A 24183-nucleotide genomic window follows, 5' to 3' on the forward strand; every position below is an offset into this window, starting at 1 on the left:
ACTCCCACATTTTTGAACCGATTCTTCTAAAATTTGGTATGTAGGTGCACATAGACCACTTCTCTGACATATATTCCGGTTTTTTCGATAGACTCAAAATTTCGGATTTTATAATGATTTTCCCAAAAAAGTCAGTTTTTTGAAAAAAATTTAGGCCAAAATCCATAATTTTCAAAAAACCGAGATAGCCATTTGATAGACAAAGTAAAATTACGTATAACCTTTTTTGTTACGTCTTGATTCCTTTAAAAATGAAGATGTTAGCGGCGTTAGAACTTTTGCCGTTTTTGAGGCGAAAATGGCGAACATGACGTCACTAAAACGTCAATTTCTCAAAAATTTTCTGACGGATTTCGCTCAAATTTTCAGGGAACGTGTCAAATTGATGTAAGAAAAGGTACTGAAAGTTTGGCGGCGCTGCGCGCCGCCGTTTTTGAGATATCGCAAAAATTCGCGAGGGGGGGGGGGGTAAAATTTACCCCCCCCCAGCCCCGCGCGGGTTAACATAGGTCTAGCCAGGAGGCATAGTCAAATTTCAAGTCATACCAGCTGAAGGAGAGGTCGGGCGATATTGTGCAGGTTAGGTCAGGAAGCACAGGTCACAGGTCGGAGGTCACGGCCACTCGGGCGATATTGTGCAGGTTAGGTCAGGAAGCACAGGTCACAGGTCGTAAGTCACGGGGCCACTCGCTGTGTCTCTGCAACTGGTGTGAACCTGCAGATTTCGCTAAAGGCTCTGCGGCTGAAGGTTGTGAACCCGTGACAGTTAAAACCACCACACATACCACAGGGTAACTACCGTGTCCGTAATTATGCCTATAGCATAATGTCAGTGGCTGCCAAGGCTGGTAGGTAACTTGCAGATGAGGTTAAAAGTCATCTCACATGACTTACCGTAATTGTACGGTGTTTTTTTTTCAGGGATGTGACTTAGTGTTCCTACGTGCTGGTGATCACAGTGCTGGCGGAAATGTTGATTTCACCTATCCATTTAGAGGCTGAGGCCTTTCGCCTTCGATAATTATTAATATACTCGTATGCTAATTGTCCGGGAACTCAAGCTTGTTAAAAAAACATTTCAACGAATGGTGTTGATATTATTGAACACAGGCCTTCGGTTAAAAATGAATGTCATCCCCTCTCCTCTCTCTTTCTCTCTCTCTCCCTCTCCCTCTCCCTCTCCCTCTCCCTCTCTCTCTCTCTCTCTCTCTCTCTCTCTCTCTCTCTCTCTCTCTCTCTCTCTCTCGTCAATTGATAATGCTATGCACTACTGGATATCGATTTAGTGCCCAAAGCGTTGTCAGCGTGGGTGGATGACAGTCAGAGGAAGTTCCCCGCTAGTCATGACGCGTAACTGGCTATTTACTTGTCGCAGCCCCGCCCCATCAGACATGGCTGCACGGCGCGCTACCCTGCATGGCAGGGCTGCACTGTTGCAGCTCGCACCGGGCTGGGCCCGACCTCAACATATCGACAGTCAGCTCCCGGCCGTGAGTCAGAGTCTGCGCCGCAGACAGTCGCCGGTGCTGCTCGTGCCGGTGCAGCACCGCCGATTGGCGGTCCTCCGGCGAGCGAACAGGGCTACGAGGGGTGCAAAACGGCGGGACCCTGCATGAGAGGAGGCCCAGACGGCAGGACTCGCCGAGAGGGGGCGAGGACAGCAGGTTGTCTGGAGAGAGGCGCGGACGACAGGCTGTCTGAGGGGCGCGGACGGCAGGGCTTTGAAAGGCACAGACAGGAGAGCTCTAGTCTGAGAGGTGCAGACGACAGACGCTGAGAGACTCACCGTGCGGCGGCGCAGCGGGCGCAGACTGCCAGCGAGAGGCCGGCGAGCAGAGCGGTGATCACAGGGCGCATGGTCGGCGGCGGCCGCCGACACGGGCGGCGCCGCTGGCGGCTGACCCCGGCGGCGACCGCGGACGGCACGGCTCCACCGAGCGACAGCGCGCCTGCAGCCGCGACCACAGCTGCCACAGCCCCGCTCTCAGACTGACGAGCCGGCCGAGCGGCCGACCCCCACCAGCCAACACAAATAGCCGACAGCTCACATGAAATAATTGGCGGTCTGGGATAGGTCACGGGGGTGGTGGGAAGCCCGGCTCGCGTGGCAGACCTCCCGCCAACTGGCCACTTCCGGCTGTAGGCAATGTGTCGTCAGGGCCGACGCGGTTCGGACCGCTCGCCGCCGCCGCTGGCTGCCGGCTCAGCTCGACGGGATCGCTCTGGCGGGTGTCAGGTCGCGCTCCAGGTAGGCTAGTGTGTGCCGCCCGGCGGCGGTTACATCACACGGATGTGCCGGAGTTCCGTCGACGTCACTGAACAGCAGCTCACAGTACGGCACGAGCACGGCTCACAATACGGCACGGACACCGCGTGCCGCCGACCGGCGCCGCCGGATGTCCGCTGTCCGCCGGCACACGACTGCTGTCCGCCGGCACCCCAGATCACTGTCCGGCACCCCGGATCACCGTCAGATCGATAACCCGACACTCGATCACCGTCTGATCAGCACCGTCAGATGCCTGTGCCGCCGACACCAGGTCACCGTTCGACGGCAGACACTCGCCACTAATATCACCTCTGGCACACCCCTGGCTGCGCGGCGGGGGCGGTAGTCGGACCCCTGCTGACACGTGTGTCACCACTGCCTACGCGGAGCTCAGTGGATCACCAGCGCGGCAGCTCAGCGGGCTGCCACTCGGTCCCTAGCGCACCGCTCTGCCGTCCGGACCGCGCTCGACTCGGTCGACTGGCTGCCTCCTCTGCGTCGCCCATGTCCCGGTGGCTCGGCGTGAGCGGCCGTGCGCGGTCGGTCGACGTGAGCGGCCGACTGCGGCCGGTCGGGCCAGCGCCGCGCCGCGCCGAGCCGGCAGTGGAGAGCAGCCGGGTCGGCCGGCCGGCCGGCCCCCTGCCGGGCAGGTGTGTGATTTACGCTCGGCCACGACCGCCGTAACGAAGCCGGGGAGAGAAAAAGGTGGCGAGAAGGGGAGGGAAGGAGACGGTAATGTATAGCAGTGGCACCCAGCAGTCAGGTTATTAGCTGGGAAACTCAGGGGGAGGTCGGCTGTTGACCCAGGCGCCCAGCTGGAACGGAAGGTTATCAAGAGGCGGTCGCTATCATGAATGAAAAGAGACGGTACTGGTACGGGGACCCGCAGTTGCTACTGTACAGCGACCCTGAGTAAATTGTCCCAGCACACTCACAGGGAACAAAAATAAGCTGTCAGAGGGCACGCACATAAAACCTCAGCTGCTCTTGTACATACAGGGACCGGCAGACGATATCAATGTTATCGGTTGTTACTGGACAGGAGAGACGGCTAGAGTTGGGGCTCGTGTACAGTAGCAACTGCACGTACAGTTGAGAGGATGATGCGGACGGCACCGGCATGAAGGCGATAAGGCAGCGAAAACAATAGCTACCTACAATGGATGAAGATGCAGAGTGACTCAGTGAAGACTAACAGTAGGTATTGTCTGAAAAAGGACTTCTGAAGCGAAAGCGGCTACACAGGAAAGTAGACGGACGGCATTTGAATTTCGGCCAAAACATTGCAGGAGTGCAACAGACAGTATTAAATCAAAGGTAGTGTCTACCAGAACGGCGATGGGTAACACCACACCGCTCGCACCGTATCCAGACAGTGAATATCGCACTGGGGTTCAGGAGCAGTCAGCAGGTAGCACCAGACCCAGTCAGTGGCGACAGGATCGGGCGGTAGGTACCGTGGGGGGGAGAGGAGTCAGGTCGTACCGGAACGGAGCGCCATTGCATCATGTCGAGAAAGACCCGTCGACCCGGGTCAATAGTCGGATTCTGGTAATGTCATCATGGTTACCAAAAAGTACCTATACGTCACCCGCTCACCGCTGACCCAAAGCGCATATTTTCTATAGAAAGCGTCGACCCACCATTGTCTGAGGGGGGGGGTGACATTTAACCCGCGCCCCGCTGGGGGGGGGGGCAGAATCTGCCCCCCTCCCGTTTTTCGCCAATAACTTCTAAACGCGTTACGCCAGCGACGCCAAACTTTCAGTACCTTATCATACATCAATTTGACACGCTCCCTGAAAATTTGAGCGAAATCCGTCGGAAATTTGTTGAGAAATTGACGTTTTAGTGACGTCATGTTCGCCATTTTCGCCTAAAAAACGGCAAAATTTCAAACGCCGCTAACATCTTCATTTTTAAAGGAATCAAGACGTAACAAAAAAGATTATACGTGATTCTACTTTGTCTATCAAATGGATATCTCGGTTTTTGAAAATTTTGGATTTTGGCCCAATTTTTTTTTCAAAAAACTGACTTTTTTGGAAAAATAATTATAAAATCCAAAATTTTGAGTGTATCGAAAAAAACCGGAATATATGTCAGAGAAGTGGTCTATGTGCACCTACATACCAATTTTTAGAAGAATCGGTTCAAAAATGTGGGAGTTATTCAAAATTTTATGACGTCATGACACACAAAAAATTTGAAAAATGATTTTTTTGGAAGTTCTAGACCTCGTACGGAAACAAAAATAGCACCATTAGATTCGCCGTGAAAAACTGTATCAGATAGACACCTTTTTAGGCCTTAAAAACCAACTTCAAAATTTGACCTCACTTGACCTGACCTTGACCTGACCTCGACCTCAAATTCATCCAGAGGTGGTCCATATCACTTATTGAGTGTGCCTATTGAATTTTATGCGTAAAATGACCCATAAAACATGTGTCGCACATGCCCTTTTCCATATTTTGTTTTTGGTGACCTGACCTGACCTGACCTGACCTTGACCTTGAACTTTGAATGACATTGTATGCAACGAATATTGTCTTGGTAGTCTAAGAACACGTTTTGGGCAATCAGTCTCAGTCCATTCTTCGGCAACTACGGTGCAAGGCCGATACTGTAGAAACTTGCATGTTGTACCCTTGACCTGACCTTGACCTGACCTCTGACCTAGTTAAGCAAAAAAATTTGGGCTCTAAAGATCCGCCTTGTTGAGAGCTTTCGATTGCCGTTTTCCCCGTCTTTCTACGACCATCGGTTTGGAAGTTAGACAGGGGGGGGGGGCAGAATCTGCCCCCCCCCAGCAGGGCGCGTATGGCTGAATAGCCCAGCGGGGCGCGGGTTAACGCCCCTGCCAGATATTCGTAGTAACTTTGCACGTAACGCTGCGACTGCTGAAAATCTAAACACCTTTTTATATATCAATTTCACATTGTCTTCGAAATTGTTTCCGAACTTAGCAAAACGATTTCGTGACGCCATTGCCGCGGATTTTGGCCAGATTGCAACACATATTGATCCAGTCATTTTTTTAATCTAGACGAAAATGTGAGTCTTAGAAGTTAGACCAATAGCGTTAACCCGCGACCGGCTGGGGGTCCACGGTTCGTCGGAAGGTCATCTCAGGCTCAAAAGAAACGGTATATACCATTCGAAATCTGACAGTGAGCTGAATCCAAAAATGTATTTTTTATCAAAATCGATCGATGGCCTTTTTTGAAAATTGCGTTTTTCTAAAAACTTAATAATCTTTTATTCAACGGGCTGTCCCGGACATTCTTGAAAACATAAACATGTACTTTTGAGTTCCAGTGAAAGCTGAACGCCAAAAGAACAATATTTAGCGAAGCAATATTTCCAAACATTAATATGCGTCTCCCACAGCCGACAATAAGGCGCAATCACACATCTCAGTGTCACGATGGACCAAAGTCAGCCACACAGAAGCGTGAAATGACCCTTATCGACTCGCAGACCCGTCGCTCTCGGCCCGCCTGACCGGCCACGGAAAGAACGTTCGGCTCTCGTTCTACTAAACAAATGTAATATTTGCCACTTTAACTGTCCACATCGCTATTAAAGTTACTCAGGATACCTGTGAAGAAAATTCATTGTTCTGCTTGATTTACAACATGCTTTAATTTACATTTTTCTTATACATGTTTTGTTCCATCCAGCTGCGATCAGTGCCCGCGCAGGGGAAGTGAGCGGGGTTTCACTGTCAGAGGCTGTACTGGTGACAGCTGTTCGGCCGTGCGACCGGTCAAAGGTTACCCTGCCCCGCCGGGCGCTACCCCCACTCCACCCGAGCTGAGGCCGGTGCAGCCTCTGACATTTCAGCGCGGTCAATTTTCCTTATATGGGCATGATACCAAGCTCAATTGAGCAAAGTAGACATGAACAGATGCAAATTAATGCATGATGCGAAGATGACAGAACAATGAATTTTCTTCACGGGTATCCTGAATAGCTTTAATAGCGATGTGGACAGTTAAACTGACAACTTTGACATTTGTTTAGTAGAACGAGAGCCGAACGTTCTTTCCGTGGCCGGTCAGGCGGGCCGAGAGCGCCGGGTCTGCGAGTCGATAAGGGTCATTTCACGCTTCTGTGTGGCTGACTTTGGTCCATCGTGACACTGAGCTGTGTGATTGCGCCTTATTTTCGGCTGTGAGAGACGCATATTAATGTTTGGAAATATTGCATCGCTAAATATTGTTCTTTTGGCGTTCAGCTTTCACTGGAACTCAAAAATACATGTTTATGTTTTCAAGAATGTTCGGGACAGCCCGTTGAATAAAAGATTATTAAGTTTTTAGAAAAACGCAATTTTCAAAAAAGGCCATCGATCGATTTTGATAAAAAATACATTTTTGGATTCAGCTCACCGTAAGCTTTCGAATGGTATACATCGTTTCTTTTGAGCCTGAGATGACCTTCCGACGAACCGTGGGTCCTGGATTTCCACGCCCCGCTGGGGGGGGGGGGGGTGTTTGAACACCCCGCCTTCTAACTCGTCTCCTGGGCCACGTAGCGATACGCGGAAGACGGCGTTCGAAAGAGCATCAAAAATAATGACGAAATCACTTCGGTCAATTTTTTGGTCCGGTCAAAGGTCAGGTCACCAGAGGTCATTGAAGACAAAATTTCGCCGATTTCCAGGTGGAGTGTCGACAATTTCCAAGAAGCCAACGCATAACTCGGGAACCAATAGAGCTACAGCGCTGCGGAAAACGCATTCGATAGCCCTATTAACGCCCTTTCTGAGTAGTTCTCTCAGATTTGACCTAACATTAACGGTTTTGCCTGCAGGGGGCAAAAACTGCAAAAATAGATTTTTCGAACAGTTTTTCCTGCAATAACTTTTGACCCAAGCCTTGTAGGAGCTTACTTTTACCGGCATCGTGTTCCTCTCGTCAAGACGCATCGAATAAACTATAACTTGACCTTGAAAGGTCAACTTGAAAATTTGACCTCAGGTCAAGGTCATGGCCTGACCGGAAAGGGTCATGTTGCATATCAGTCGATCCGTATCGTTGAGCTGAACACATCTAAGGCGTTTTCATCCAGGGCTGCGGAGTCGATGGATTTTCGGCGACTCCGACTCCGACTCCGGCTTTCAAAAACCAGCTCCGACTCCGACTCCGACTCCGGGCAGAATTGTCGACTCCGACCGACTCCAACTCCCGACTCCGACTCCGCAGACCTAGCAGGGCTGCGGAGTCGACAGATTTTCGGTGACTCCGACTCCGACTCCGGCTCGGGTTTCTAAAATCGACTCCGACTCCGACTCCGACTCCGGTCACAACTGCCGACTCCGACCGACTCCGACTCCGACTCCGACTCCGACTCCGCAGCCCTGTTTTCATCGCTCTAGCATGCCTCTATCAAAAGTTATTTGCAAAAAAACTGTTAGATACCATTCGTGACCTGAGATGACCTCAGGGGCATAATTAGGGGTCACGGACACCATTTTCATGTTCAGTGTGTCTAAACCACTTGTTATTCAGTGTTTGGGAGTGTTTATAATGTCTTTCATCCAAAAGAGGCCAGGGGCGGATCCAGGAAAACTCCAAGGGGAGGGTCATGAATCGAAGTGGTGCCCCTACCTATACCCAAAATTAAAAACTTAACGGATTTCGTCCACTTCATTTTGGTGGTGCCCCCATTTTCAGTTTTTTATTTTTATTTTTTATTTTTAGTCAGTATCTTAACTCTTAGCCACAACCACATTTACCAATTGTAAGCAAGTATACCTACATGAATGTGCTATGTGTATATATGTTGTGGACGCTGAGTAGTGTGTACTTACCAGGAACGTTATCAGGTAAGCAAATCGTTGTCAGTCCGACGAACTTGACCCTGGCGTCTAAAGGGTCTGTCCTTGACACTTCAGGCTTGTCAGGGGCACCAAAGTCCTTCCAGGGACACCACAAACCTGTCAGGGGCACCTACGGCCTTGTAGGGGCGCCACAGGCCCGCCAGGGGCACCACAGGCCCGCCAGGAAGCAGGGGCACCACAGGTCTAGCAAGTATACACGACAGGCCTGCCAGGGGCACAACGGGCCTGTTGGGCCCATGAGCACCCCTAGGGGCAGGGGCACCACAGTCCTTCCAGGGGCACCGCAGGCCTGTGAGGGGCACCAGCGGCCTAGCAGGGGCACCAGTCAACACAGGCCTGCCAGGGGCACCACAGACCTGCCAGGGGCACCAGAGGCCTGCCAGGAGCACCACCGACCTCGCAGGGGTAACTTGGGCCTGTCAGGGCCCAGGGGCACCACGGGCCTGTCGAGAGGCACTTCAGGCTTTTCAGGGGCACCATAGTCCTCTCCGGGCGCAGGGGTAGCAGGGGCACCAGAGGCCTGCCAGGGGCACTACAGGCCTAGCAAGGGCACCACTGGTCTATCAGTTCTCGCTGCGCGGCGCCAGCGGCCGGACGCGCGCGGGGCTCGTCCTGCCCCACTGTGCCGGAGGTGACAGACCCTGTGACTGCCGGTACTCTGAGCGAGTGTGAAACCTTTCCTTGCGTGCGTGTGCGAGTGATTGGACACAGTGAGTGACGGCGATCAGTCTGGACGTGACCTGATATTACCTACCCGAGGACGGCCTGTGAGCAGTGCTTGTGTGTGGCGCCGTGTGACGCCGACGCCGACCGTGTGATGAGGAGCGCGTGACGAGACGGAGATTCACGTGCGCTTTCACTGAGGTCTCGTCGGCCGTGCCGCGACGCTATTGCACTGCAATCACTATGCACTGTGAGCTGCTTCGCTGTTTGGCACTGCTGGCTGCGGTTCGACTGCTGGTGCTCGCTGCTGCCCCGGCCCCCGCGCCGCCCTACAGCCGGGCTGGACGCTGTGCCGCCCCGGCCGGCTCGGCGCGGCCGGCCGACGCCCGACTGCGCGGACAGCTCTCCGCAGCCCGACCGGCCCGGCCTCTTCGCCGTGTCACTGACCGCGCCGAGGTCACATGCCCCTGGGGTATGGACTGTCCCATCCCGGCGGCGACTGTGGCCGACGGCGGCACGCGCGGGCGCACCCGGCGAGGGGTGCGGAGCAGGAGGCGCGGGGCGCGGGGAGGGCGGCTCTGGAGAGCTCGCGCCCGACCCGGCCAGCTATACATCGGCCAGCTCAACATACAGTCACTGAAACCGAAGCTCCTGTCACTGAGGCATGACATTGCCGAGCACGGATATGACCTGGTAATTCTGAATGAGACTTGGATGAAGCCTGCGACACACAACAGGCTGATTCCGATCCCCGGCTACCAAGTGTGCCGGCGTGACCGTCCCGATGGCAAGGGCTACGGTGGAGTTGCCACGGCGATTAGAGCTCCGCTGGAGGCAACCACCGTGGAAACACCTGACCCGCCTGTTGCCGGTACACGGCTGGAGACCCTCTGGGTCCAGGTCCGTGCCGGCCCGGCCCGTGTCATGGTGTGCGCGGTATATCGGCCACCGATCCAGACCCAGGCCAGAGTGACAGCCGACCTGGCGGAGCTGGAGCAGCAGCTCCAGTACATTCTCACTCGGCACAGTGGTCCAATTGTGATCGCCGGGGACATAAACATCAATATGAAGACGGACAGCGCGGCGGCGGAGCAGTTCCGGCAGCTGCTGCGCGGCTACTCCCTGCAGCAGCACACCACCGAGCCGACGTTCCGCGCGTCTGGCTCCATCATCGACGTCATAATCACCAACCAGAGCGTCGACCGGGCCGGTGTTGTCCACTGTGATTACAGTCCCCATAACTGGTCGCGAGTGTTGCTGTCCGTGTCGGACCAGAGGCCACAGCCCTGCACCATTGCCACCAGGTGCTGGTCCAGGTTTGACGCGGACGAGGCCAATCGCCAGCTGACGGAGGTGGACTGGACTCCAGTGTATGCGAGTGACAGCCCGGAGGAGCAGTGGGACTACCTACTCGCAGTGACACGACCCATTCTGGACATACTGCTCCCGGAGAGACGTGTCAGGGTGCGGAACCCGGTCGCCCCGCCAGTCACTGATGCCACCAAGGAGCTCATGGCACAGCGGCGGGCTGCACTCCGAGACGGTCACATCGACACCTACAAGCAGCTGAACCGCCAGGTCCGGTCGGCGATACGGCGCGACACGCGCGAGGAGCTGGAGCGGCGCGTGGACCGGGCTGGGCCGAGCGGTTTGTGGCGCAGCGTGCAGCCCATAGTGGCTCCGAAGCGGAGCGACAGATCCACCCCCGCCGCCGACGCCGACGAACTAAACCGGTTCTTTGTGGAGGTGGGCCCGAGGACCGCTCGACAGGTGACAGCGGCCGGCCCGGAGCTGCCGACCCGCCTGCCGCGCGTCTCCACTGGGGCTTTCCAGGTCACCCCGATATGCCCGGACGACCTGCGCCGAGTGGTGGGGAGAATGCGGAGCAGTAAGGTGTGCGGTGCTGACGGACTTTGCGTGCATTTTATAAAACAGTGTCTGCCGTCGCTGTGCCATATTTTAACGCACATTGTCAACTCGAGCCTCGTGTCACATCATGTTCCTCGCGCTTGGAAACTGACGCTCGTACATCCGATTCAGAAATCGACTAAATCTACCGACATTTCAAACTACCGACCGATTTCTATTTTACCGACTATCGCCAAGATCACCGAACGTGTTGTGTACGAACAGCTTTTTTACTACTTCTCATCACATCACCTGTTTTCTTCTAGTCAGCATGGTTTTAGGCCGAACCATAGTACAGATACCGCGCTTCTTACCGTCACCGACTCAGTTTTTACCGCGATGGATCATGGCAAAGTTGCTCTTATCTCATTACTCGACCTGTCAAAGTGTTTCGATGTTATTCCGCATGACCGTCTGCTGAACAAGTTGTGTTTATACGGCGTTGACACACGGTGGTTCGAGAGCTATTTAAGCGACCACTACCAGCAGGTCTGTGTGCAGATGTCCGTCGGCTCTCGGTGCACCTCTCGACCGCTCCCCAATGCCATCGGTACCTACCAGGGGTCAGCGCTTGGGCCACTGTTGTACTCCGTGTATGCAAATGACTTGCCTCTTTACGCTGACAAAGACGCGGATATTGTGCAATACGCCGATGACACTCAGGTTCTGGTCACTGGGGGGCCCGGCGACATTGGCTCCTTAGTAGTCATTATGGAGAACGTTCTTGTTAAACTAGGTCATTGGTTCAGCAAAAATGGTTTGAAAGTTAACGCAGAAAAAACTCAGCTCATCTTAACCGGATCCAGGCAAAACATTAAGCGGCTTCCACCTGTCAACATCAGTTTCATGGGCGCCACTGTCGCCGGCTCCCCCACTGTGCGGAACCTGGGTGTCGTGTTTGATCAGAGCCTGACGTTCTCGGCCCACATTGATGACGTTGTACGCCGCTGCACCGGTACACTGTGTGGCCTCGCTCACAGCCGGCACTGCCTGCCACAGTCCTGCATGGTCCGACTGGTCGAGGGACTCGTTGTCTCGCTGATACGCTACTGTATTACCGTGTATGGGTCTGCGAACAAGACTCAGCTTGGCCGCCTTCAGCGAGTCCTCAACTTCTGTGCGCGTGTTATCTCCGGCCGGAGGAAATTCGACCACATTAGCGACGTGTTGCGACAGCTGGAATGGTTTACCGCTGATAACTTGTATCTGTACCATGGCTTGACGCTGCTAAACAAGATCCTGCGCACATCCGAGCCAGAGGCACTCTCGAGTGGTCTCATCACTCGACAGGATGTCACCCGCCGATCCACGCGACAGTCAGACCATCTCGTGACGCCCCAGATTTTATCAGAGTCTGGGAGGCGGAGGTTTTTATACTCTCACGTGACAGCATTCAATAGACTCCCACCAGCGATGCGTGATATGCAGCACTCTCTTTTTAAGAAAGAGCTGCGTGAGAGGCTTCTGAGGAGTCAGAATGACGGCTGATCAGACTCGCTGACGTTATTTTATATTATATCTGACGCCGTTCACTCACTCGTATGCATGCATGTGTGTTTTTATGTACCCACCTATTGCACCTGCACCGACTGTACCTTCTTGACTCGAGGCTATGAATAGCCATTGTATGATGGAATGCCTCACGACGTGAAATAAATAAATAAATAAATAAATATCAGGGGCACCACGAGCCTGTCGTAGCCAGGCATCTCAGGCTTGTCAAGGCCCAGGGGCACCACAGGTCTGTGAGGGGCACCAGCGACCTAGCAGGGGCACCAGTCAACACAGGTCTGCCAGGGGCGCCACAGACCTGCCAGGGGCACCACAGACCTGCCAGGGGCACCAGAGGTCTGCCAGGGGCACCACCGGCCTCGCAGGGACAGGGGCACCTTGGGCCTGTCAGGGGCACCACGGACCTGCCGAGGGGCACTTCAGACTTTTCAGGAGCACCAGTCCTCTCCGGGCGCAGGGGTACCAGCGGCCTAGCAAGGGCACCAGAGGTCTGCCAGGGGCACCAGCGGCCTAGCAAGGGCACCAGAGGCCTGCCAGGGGCACCACAGGCCTAACAGCACCACGGGCCTGTCAGGGGCACCTCAGGCTTGTCAGGGCCCAGGGACACCACAGTCCTTCCAAGGGCACCGCAAGCCTGTCAGGGGCACCAGAGGCCTGCCAGGGGCACCGGAGGCCTAGCAAGGGCACCACTGGCCTGTCAGGGGCACCTCAGGCTTGTCAGGGCCCAGGGGCACCACAGTCTTTCCAGGGGCATTACAAGCCTGCCAGGGGCACCAGAGGCCTAGCAAGGGCACCACAGGCCTGCCATGGACACCACAGGCCTGCCAGGGGCACCACCGGCCTTGCAGGGGCGCCTCAGGCCTGTCAGGGGCACCACGTGCCTGCCGGGGACACTTCAGGCTTGTCAGGGGCGTTACAGTCCTGTCAGGGCCCAGGGGCACCAGGCCCGTGGTGTCCCTGCTAGGCCTGTGGTGCCCCTGGCGGTCCTGTGGTGCCCCTGTCAGGACTGTGATACCCCTGATAGGCCGGTGGTGCCCCTGGCAGGTCTTTGGGCCCCCGGGCCTCAAGGGGGGGCCATGACCCATGTGACCCCCCCCCCCTTGGATCCGCCACTGAAAGAGGCGCATTTCAATTTTCTCCCATTGACTTATAGGTAATGGGGAAGTCGCAAAATTGACCTGACCTTAGGTCATCGATATCATAATTCTGAGATATGAATTTTGTACATGTTATTGCTCTTAGCAATCGCTGAAAGTTTCAAAGCGAGCGGTTATTTGGTGTAGCTATGACAGACATTTAAACTTTTGATGAGGTGAGGTCACTTCAAGTGACCTGATGACCTGAACTTGAATGACCTTGGTCTGAAAATTTCAAAACATGTGTAGAATTGATGTATGATAAGGTGTACCAAAAACGGAGGCGCGGAGCGCCGCCGTTTTTGAAATATTTGCGAAAAACCACAACGGGGGTGTTGAAATACCCCCACCCCCACCCCACCCCAGCAGGGCGCGGGTTAAAGAACAAATTTTCAAAAATTGTATCCTACATCGTCGAAAATGCCGTCTGACACAAATTATCTATGTGTGACCTGTGACCTGGTACCCGATACCTTAGACCGGAATTACGACTTGGCGCATGTCGACACACATTAGGTATCCGTGCGTTTCCAGACTTTTTTGTGATTAGAAACGTGTGAACATGTGAAATGAAGCTTTTTCCATGCATTATGGCGGGTACTAAGGTCACTTGAACGCCAGGGTCAGGTCATTGACCTTGAGTGACCTTAGGGAACTTTTTAGAGATTTACATTTCAGAGTAGTTTTTTGAGCTGATTTCGGATTTGGCATTCATTTGATGTGTTTTGGCGCATATCCAACATGCTGCGAACCTGTCAGTGAAGGTTTACACAGGTATTATGGATTGCCGGCGGACTTTCGGTTGACTTGACTCGACATGGCCCTACCTTCCCAAATGCGTGAATAAGTCATCGTTGATCAAAGCAAATACTAGACTTGGAAATCAGCACCCCGAAAAAAAACATGGTAGATTCTCTAAAATGTTCTGGCAGGTCCCGTTTTTCCCTACTTTTGGGTCATTGGCCTGACCTGGAAAGCCAACCAATGACAAAGAACCTTAAAGTTGGGTAGCCGGTCGGCTTCCTCTCGCTATGGGCAACACGCTCATTTCTCCCCTAAGCTCCAGCTCGATCACGGACTGAACAGTTGGGGGGCCCGAACGACCCTCCCCACATACGAGTATAGGTACGCAAGCGGCCGTGAAAAAAAGAAACGAAGATCACAGTCTATAACGGGCTTTTCCGGCGGTGAAATGCTGCCCACTACTGAAAGAACTGCTCATGGTGGGTCGATTCACAAGAGAAGTATGCCCATGCGCAGTTGGAGGGACAAGCTGCTGCAAAGCGTGGGGCCGAACTGTTGCGAAGTTCTAGCTAGAATAGGTAGGTATGTATTTTTACACGTGTACGGAAACGAGCCGGACACCACGCCGATAAGGCACGACATGATCGGACGTAAAGCCCAGCAATGTGTATGGCTCTTTGCAGGACGACGCTTAATCAGCCCAGCAGCGCTAATGACGCCGTGGTGGCGGGGGGGGGGGGGGCTACATAGATCCCCGATGCCAATAGAGCGGGTTGGGATTTACCGGACCAGCCCAGAGTCCACGAGGGAAGGGCGGACCAGGCCGGCGCGGAAAGGACGGACTCGGCGCCCATCACGTGAGGATGGGATCGGCCGACCGCGTCGCTGTCGCTGCAGCCGAGAACAGCCGGCCAGCAGCTCCGTGACGGGCTCTACCGTCAGGGGCCGGCGGCACGCGATGGTGCCATTTCGGTCCGCCGCGAGCCCCACCTTCCACCCGCCAGCCCGGTCACGGCTTCAGCAGAAAACATGTCATCATCTACAGAGTTTCGGCGGCTTGGCGAACTTTCGTCAGCTGAGAACTCTCGGGACACGGGCGGGGTATGCAAGGCATGGCTCGGGGCTGGCGCTTCCGGGCGGCGCCTTCCCACATGTTTGGCCAGCCGGATATATGTCGTCAGATTTCAGCTCAGTTCACATAGTTTCGTGTTTTCACACCCGGCTGAGATATCTTAAGGGTACGATTGCGATACATTCCTGAATCCCTCCGCAGCGTACAAAGCGTATCCGCAGCGTATCCACGTACAAAGGTCAAAGGGTCACCGACTTACCAGATTTACTCAGTTGATGCTATATTTTCCTACACTGTGCCACAGCCATTTATCACCAAATATTTCTTTCAAAATAATTTATTGGACGAATTTCGTACCGCTAACAGATGAGCGAATCACATATAAATATGAGGCATGACAATAAAACAAAACAAGTCGCCAATGTATGATTCGCACTTGGCCGCTGTAGATATTTCTGTAAAACGGTTACCTTCCCAATACGACATCCCAATGCATACAATAAAACAAAAACGATCCTCTTAAGACGCGCGCACTCACTTGGTGCATCACATATGATATCACACGCACACACAAGCACTAAACATAAAACATGTAATCTTTGACGGATTAATTCATGAACAATGTTAGACAAATGCACCATTACCACCCGTGGTGCTATGGTATTTTTATCTTACATTATTTAAGAATTAACATAAAACATGGAAAGACACGTGGATATCGCTCACTGTCCCTTCTCATTCCGTCGATGATACGGCCCCAATAGACATCCCACGGTGACAACAGTAATGGTGCGTCGCTCGCACAGGCGAACACCCAGTTCCACTCGACACCGCCCGGGGCGCCGGCGTCGGCAGTCAGTAGTGGACCGTCTTGCGGATCATGCGCGGCAGCACCGGCTTGCAGACGGGCCTCTGCGGGCAGTACTTGATGGTGTGCGCGTTGTCGCCGCGCGCGCCGCACGTGGGGCACGTGTAGGCGCGCAGCACGGGACACCGCACGATGCCCCGCTGGTCCTGGCGGCAGAGACACAGACATGTCGGGTCAGAAACACGGCCGGCTCGGCAGCTGCAGCTGCGCCTGACGGCTGCACTCGTCACACACGGCCCAGGTGTCCTCTGTGCCCCGCGGCGGACCGAGTGGCGGCGGAGCGGCTCGCCGTGCAGTCCGTGCACCGACGGCACAGAGGCGTGCACGAAAAGGCCGACAGGACCGCGGCATTCCATCGGATCATGCGTTCGGCCGGCGCGGCGCGATATTGCGAAAATGTCGCCCCGGCCGTCTGGACATGCCGAAGCTGACCGCTACTGTTTACGTTACAGCGGCCCGCCTTTGATGTCCGCAGGCCCGACCGGCAGGGTGTGGCTGGCTGTCATCAAAGTCAACAAGCAGCGGAGTACCGCATGTTCCCAGAAATACGGCAACCGTGCTGCCGTGATTTCGAGCTATTTTGTCGTTTATTTAGGTGGGCGTTCGGTGAAGGCTACAGAATGCAGGAGGGGCTCGTACCTTTACCAACGTAATAACTAGGTTGCATGGTATGCACACGATCATATAAAAGCAATGGCATCAAACTGTTTTAGCAACATATTGGATCATCTGGTAACCCTGATCTTTCTTTAAGTATATTTTAAGTTTTCAAAGGTGAGACAGGTGCTTAAATTGCCTAGTGAGATTCCAATAGACTTCATGACGCTTGTTTTTGAATGAATTAAGTAAAACATCGTGTTTCAAGGGCTCTGTAGTCCTAACACTAACAAACAGATGGATAGCTCCCAGTACCAAGGCTTGAAGTACTGACATCGACAATTGATATCGGAAGAAATTCAGAAAGCTGGCTATTGTGGAGCATATACTAAAGAAAGAAAAACTTCATGGAACAGCAAATGCGACGAATACTGCAAATGAATATCGTGAATCATTGAAACCATCGGAATGTTAGCCCGTCAATCTTCCATGCGTTGCGTGTTAATTTATGAAATGTTTTATGCTAATGTTAAATTGCCACTAACGAGCGACATTCCTATGTTTCGTTTCTTTCTTTTTACGCGCCACTGGAGTACTCACCCGGCGACAGCAGGATGCTCCAAGGTACCATATTTGACACGAGCTCAGAAGCCTGATGAAATTCCAGCCCCGTGCTGATGAAATTACCGTCACGATACGACCCCACACATCTCTTACAGCATGCAATCCGCACGTACATACGGGCTGTCAACACCGTCTGAACCCTGCCCTGACTGGTCAATGGCACTGTCTTATGTAACAGCTGCGGCGGGCCTCAGTCGACAAAGCTCTGCTCTGCCCGCTGCCGGCGACTCACCTTGAGGATGTGGTTGGAGTAGAACTGCGCCGTCTCGCCGTTGTTCTTGCAGAACACGCAGAGGTCGGGCAGACTCTTCTTGCTCTTGCGCCTGGCCTCGAGCAGCGGCCGGGTGAGGAGGCGCGCGCTCAACAGCTCCGCCTCGGGACGGTACTCGGTGTCGCGGCCGTTCTCCCGAAACTCGGCCAGAATCGCCTCCACGTCGTCCGAGTCTGAAACGAGCGCCAGCCGAGACAGGCGTCACAGCCACAGCCACGGCTTTCAAAAGATTGGCTGACTGAGATTTATTTTTAAAAGTCGCAATTAACTGAAACGATTTAGGTTAACCGTCTTCGCCCCCGAAATTACCTTTCGGGATATAATTTTGAATTCCAATGCCTAAATTTTTACGGATATGCGTGTCAAAGTCCCAAACAAATTCTTGCCGACGTCGTAAGTAAACATCTGCACAGTGCTAAAATATGGTGTACCCATGTCTTAGACACGAGGTCGTCTTAGGTCATGAAATGTAAATCTAAATAGCAGTTTTTCGGCAATAACTTTTGGTAGACACTTAGAGCCAAAGCAACCACTTGAATGTATTCGGGTCGACGATGCGGATCGCTGGTATGGAACATGGCCTTTTCCGGTCAGGTCACCTTGACCTTAGGTCAAATTTTCAAATCGGCTTAACCCGCGCCCCACTGGGGGGGGGGGGGCTATTCATAGCCCCTCCCAATTTTCTGCAATAACTTCTAAACCGCTTGACGTATCGACGTCAAACTTTCAGTACCTTTGGATGCATCAACTTGACACCTTGTGTCAAAATTTGAACTTCGTAGCTACCATAGGTTGACCGGAATTGACGTCAGAGTGACGTCATGTTCGGCCGATTTCGATTTCGATTCCGATTTCGACGCATTTCGCGATTTCGGCCTGAGCTATAAGCTAAATTCAACTCAACATGACCTCGAATGACATAAACGACATCGAATCCGAAATTTATGGCCTAAACGGATTATAAAACATGTGTCACGTGACCGATGCATGATATAAGCTTTCCGTGACCTGTGATGACCTGACCCTGAACTGAAAATCAAAGTACAAGTTTGGTACCCTTAGAGTATCTAAATTATCTGTTCACGAGTGTGTAAACCAAAAATGAGCTTGTTCTGACTTGTAAGCCGGCGGCCAGAACCCAAATTGTGAACAAGCCAAACATTGATAATTTTTACTTTGACCTGACCTGTGACGTCATCGGTGACTTCGAGGTCAATGAAATTAGGTTTCGCTCGACAGGTTTCCGGGGCTATCAGACGCCGCGGTTTAAATTTTGACGATCGGCACAGTAGTTTCGGAGGTAGGAGGGGGGGGGGGGGCTATGAATCCCCCCGTAGGACGTGTTATACGCAGACCCCAGTGTGGGCCGCGAGTTAAGGCCAAATTGTAGTTCGTGATGAGAAATTCGATATGTCTTGCTATACCTGTCATACATAAGGATAAATAAACGATTAGAAGGTCAGAGTGACTTTTATGATGCGCCATAATACTGCAATCGTTCAACAGATATTAGAGACTGCTGGTCTGAAATATACGAGTCCCAGCATGGAAAGCATGCAAGTTATGAACATCGATGGGTTTCGCTTGGCTATGCACTCTACAATCTACATGCCCGATCGCCTACTGTGCGCCGGCCCCGTTTGCCAAGCACGAGCTGCCCCTCACTCGGCATAGTACCTATGGTCTCAGCTGAGGACCCGGGGTAGAGGCTAGAACTGGTTTGGAGCGCCCGGCGGCACGGAACAGGGTCAGAGGTCAGGTAAAGGTCAGCTGCCGGGCGTAGTGTTCGAGGACCGGTGCCGGGAGGGGGCCGGCGGGGTGGTTAGTGGCTGTGTGGGGCTGTGGTCACGGCGATGGGCCTGACCACTGCAGCAGTGGCCACACTGGTTTACAAAACCCTGCATCCTCCCGTCACGACATGTCAGGCTCCGTGACCCAGTATGACCTGGCATCAGCAAGAAATGTCCGGCAACGGGTACCTGCTAAAAACAAACGCACACACACACGCAGGCAAGTAGTACACTGTGACGAGCGGAATGGTGTCGAACGAAAAACAGCCTTTACGATCGCCGGCCCTGTCGGTTTTCTGCATACGCCACAGCCGAGGGGAGGGGTGGGACCTCGCCGCTTTCAGTGTGGCCAAATTGGTTTAGCGTTAGGGGGAGGACGTATAAAAAAGTCGTATGAAGATGTCCCTATCTAAAAAAATCGTCTTCAGCCTCATTTTAGGTGCAGTTTTTACAAGTAATGTGGAAAAACTATACCTGACGTCAAGCTCTGGTGGAAAGTAAAAAAAAAAAACTCCAAATATTGTCATTAAAGATGTAAAAAAACAACATTGCAAGCGCGACAGCACGAGTATGACTGTGCGAATCGTACATTGGAACATTTTTAATCTGTATTCCTACACTAGGTATGCTTTCACAGCAAAAACGTCGTGATGATGTAATTTTAAAATTTCTGAGGATGTCATTATACTTTTCATTGGGGGGGGGGTGACTTTCCCCGCAACATCACCAATTTGGCCGCACTGCCGCTTTCGCCCCTAACTGAGTCACACGGAGAAAAGGGCAAGCGCCGTTGCGAGATGCAGCGACTGGTAACCAATTTTAAGATCGAGTATTTTTAAACAATAAACATCTTTATCTGTAGATCTTTGAACGCCTGCAGCACGCAGCGCAGCTGCCAGTGGTGGTAGATGCTGTAACAGTGTAACAATAACCTTAAAGACGTTTAACGGTCGACCTGACCTGACCAAACCTACCACAGCCGCACAAATACTATCGTGCAAACGATTGCAATATCCGAAATCAGGATTCCAAAATACATAAACTCTTTCCAAGAAAGTCAAGCAGATCCTAATTTTTTCAAGCTTCCGATTACTGACCTGACCTGGAAGGTCAGCTAATAAACTCGGACCTTGAAGGACGTCATCGGTTCGTTTCTTTACAAAGAGCTCTAGCTCAATCAGGGCCAAGCGACCATGCGGAGGGATTCGACCGACCCTTTTCCACATAAATATAGATGTGTATATTTAACCCTCGCACTCAAACGGCTGGACCCCTCCACTCGGCTTTTCACGAAAGGCTTGCGTAAAAAGCGGCCGATTGTCACAAAACTTCCCGCAGCCTCGAGTTAAAAATTCTTTACACACCATAACAATTTCATGACCCTGATCTTAATGACTTTTGACCTGTGACCTATTTCTCGAGGCCATGTCAGGCCGGAATTGCGATTATATGGAGTAAACTTGTCATACACTCTCTCGCCAAAGCCTCCTTAAGTGCCCCAGAAAGTTATTAAGTTAACCCGCGCCCCGTTGAGGTATGGCAGGTTACACGTCCTGTAGGGTGAGGGGGGGGGCGACAAAGGGCCCCCGTCGTATCTCCGGAACCAATAGCCGGATCGGAAAAATTCAAACGGCAATCGAAAGAACTCATCGAGATGTACAAGATAAGATATCGATAACTTTGATAATTGACCTGTGACGTCACAGGGAGGTCAAAAATATGAAATCAGTCCAATTTACAATGACGAGTCGAGAAGTCGGTCATAAAAATGAAATATAAGTTTCCAAAATGACTTTGGATATGATGTATATTGTATATGATAGATTTGGCATATGGATAGTCACCTGAGTGGATGATGACCTAGGACGTCATAACAGAGGTCAGCCTCGACCAATCAGAAAACACTTCCGTGAATCGTAAGGAAAGGCATGTTAAATTGTGAATATTCGAGTCTTTATGAAGACAGGTCATATATATGCAACCACAGACACCTCCTTGACCATTTTCTTGGACCTATGACGTCACAGAAAGGTCAAATAGGGTCACATTGTACTGGTTTACAACGAAAAACAGGTTTTTACGTAAAAGAGACTTTACTCACGTAAAGGATCATATTCAGTCAGGAAGAGGTTGATACGTAGGTATCATTAATACCTACTATTCCTCACTGAGTTCAAGCACAAATACCCAAAAACTCATAAGAACAGTCGCTACCTTTTCAGTCATTCAAACGGCTATATCTCTGGCAGTTTTAGAGATATTTTGTTAATTTTTGGCTTGTGTAAGACCCGTAAGGGTTTCTCTGACAAATATTCCCATTTTCTAGAAATTTCCTCCAATTTTAAAAATATCCTAGTAAATCTAAATTTTGAGTTCGAAAATCTCTAGATCTAAGGATTTTTTTTAAATTTTTGGAAATTTAAAGATAACCATTTTGTTTGTCATGCCTTTTTATACCTACGGTCCAATTTTTAAGTCGCTAAGTTTAAACCTTGATTTTCTGCGATTTTTCTCAGTGAACAACTTTTTCGATGAAAAATCGTCGAACATGACCTCCGTTTGACCTCTATAACTCGTGACCTGAGATGAACTGGGACATAATTGTTCCAGGAGTTGTGTAAAATTGATGTCCGGAGAGTTACCTACTGAAGGCTTCAAGTCGAAATTCGCAGTTGTTTCTAAGTTATCTGCAAAAAAAAAAAAACACGGGGGGCCTTTTGGCCCAACGGGTCGTGGGTTAACAAAGCGACATCATCAAAGGCCAATGGCCACTGTACATTTCATGATCCTTTACATCCATGCCATAGTCCATGAGACAATCATGACTTAACCCGCGCCCCGTAAGAGGGGGGGGGGCGAAACGCCCCCCCCGTCCTTTTCAGTCAATATCTCCTAAACGACTGCAGATATCGTCACCAAACTTTCAGGACCCCTCCGGGCAACAATTTTACACATTATGATAAAAATTGTCCATAGGCTATAATAGGTTCGCCGCAAATGACGTAAGAAGGACGTCATGTTCTGCCATTTTCGAACAAAAAAAAAAAAGGTTCACGGGAAGAGCTGTCAGGCTTACAGCTCTGAAGATACAGAAAATGATCAAGACATAAAAGGTGTCGAATTAACGGGGCTACAAAACTGTAATCTCAGATCTGTGAATTTTTTTGGGTTTTAACCCCTAAAAATAAAAAATAGATAAAACAGTTAAAAAAGTTTTTTTTTTTTCAAATTTCGAGAAAAACGGAATATAAATGAGAGTCACTCCCACATTCACCACATACCAAATTTGAGTTTGATGCTTCTTTTTTGGCCAAGTTATAGCGAGAACACTATTCAAAATTGATAACGTCAAATTTTTTGCTCATTTGTTAGCAATTCTAGACCATTAGCGCAAATCAAACACCACTATTAGACTCCTCGTGACGAGCTGCATGGAAACGATACCCAATTTATGCAAAAATATCAACTTTTAAATTTGACCTTATTTGGCTTGACCTTGACCTGACCTTTACCAGAACATAACCTTAACCCGCGCCCCACTGGGGTCTGCGTATAACACGCCCTACGGGGGTGGGGGGGCTCTTCATAGCCCTCCTCCTAACTCCAAAACTACTGGCCCGATCGTCAAAATTCAAACGGCGTCTGATAGCCCCGGAAAAACTGTCGAGAGAAACCTAATTTCATTGACCTCGAGGTCACCAATGACGTCACAGGTCAGGTCAAAGTAAAAATTATTAGCATTTTGGCTTGTTCACATTTTGGGCTCTGGCCGCCGTCCTACAAGTCAGATCAGGCTCATTTTTGGTTTACACACTCGTGAACAGATGCTCTAGATACTCTGAGGATACCAAACTTGTACTTTGATTTTCAGGTCAGGGTCAGGTCATCACAGGTCACGGAAATATTATATCATGCGCCGGTCACGTGAAACATGTTTTATGGTCCATTTAGGCCATATATTTCAAATTTGATGTCGTCTGCGTCATTCATTTTGAGTCGAATTTAGCTTAGGTCAGGTGAAGGTCACTTTCAGGTAAAAAAAGGTTCAAATTTTGAAGTTAGAATTTTTCAACAAAAACATGTCTATCGGATGCAGTTTGAGCTCAGAAACACGATGGTGCCATTTATACTGGTGTACGATGTCAAATACGTACTGAAAAATTGCTTTGAAAAATTAATAATTATGAATTTTTTGCAATAGTGCGTATAACTTGGCCATTTTTTAAGATATTTAGCTAAAACTTGCTAGTTAGTCATAAGCATGCGTTGTATCACATATATTCCGATTTTCTTCGAAGAGGTAAAAACTTTTTGAAAAATATAAAAATATAAGTTTTGAATTTTATGATACAAAATTTTAGACATTTTCAACATTTCGAAAATCCGAGATGGCACTTTGATAGCGCAGTCTATTCTGAGTCCTTTCATGCAAATAAATTGGATCTAGCTTAAAAACTGAGCTATTGGAAACGATTGCCGTGGTTCAATGTTTTGCGTCGAAATCGGCCAAACATGACGTCACTCTGACGTAATTTCCGGCCGACCTATGGTAGCTACGAAGTTCATATTTTGACACAAGGTGTCAAATTGATGCAGCCGAAGGTACTGAAAGTTTGGCGTTGATACGTTAAGCGGTCTGGAAGTTATTACAGAAAAACGGGAGGGGGCTATGAATAGCCCCCCCCCCCAGTGGGGCGCGGGTTAACTGGCCCCAAAGGTTGCCTGACCCACATAATCTCATTTGCCATGTAAGATGGACCATAAAACATGCATCATACGACACTTTCGTATTGTGACCCTCAGTGACCTAACCTTTGTGACCTGACCTGGTATCAACGACCTCAATTAGCAAAATATGTGTTTTGCGGACAATTCCCC

General features: G+C 51.1%; 1 protein-coding gene and 1 long non-coding RNA gene across 2 annotated transcripts in view; both read right to left on the bottom strand.

Moving 5' to 3' along the window:
- Positions 1-9186, bottom strand: part of LOC122379273 (protein Wnt-7b-like) — a 33305-nt gene extending 24119 nt beyond the window's left edge. Inside the window, exons 1-2 of the mRNA XM_043361313.1 lie at positions 8875-9186; positions 1787-2908 (exon numbers count right to left, since the gene is read on the bottom strand). Of these exons, the coding sequence (XP_043217248.1) occupies positions 1787-1857 (71 nt within the window). The 5' untranslated portion in view covers positions 1858-2908; positions 8875-9186. The remainder of the gene's footprint in view (positions 1-1786; positions 2909-8874) is intronic.
- A 6290-nt stretch (positions 9187-15476) lies between these two features.
- LOC122379274 lies at positions 15477-19315 on the bottom strand. The gene is made up of 2 exons (XR_006256154.1): positions 17477-19315; positions 15477-16169 (listed from the first exon to the last, which is right to left on the bottom strand). It is a non-coding gene; the product is annotated as an uncharacterized LOC122379274 (long non-coding RNA).
- Positions 19316-24183: the final 4868 nt, after the last annotated feature.

Source organism: Amphibalanus amphitrite, unplaced genomic scaffold (genome assembly GCF_019059575.1).
Source record: "Amphibalanus amphitrite isolate SeventyFive unplaced genomic scaffold, NRLGWU_Aamphi_draft 000074F_arrow, whole genome shotgun sequence".
NCBI lineage: Eukaryota > Metazoa > Arthropoda > Thecostraca > Balanomorpha > Balanidae > Amphibalanus > Amphibalanus amphitrite.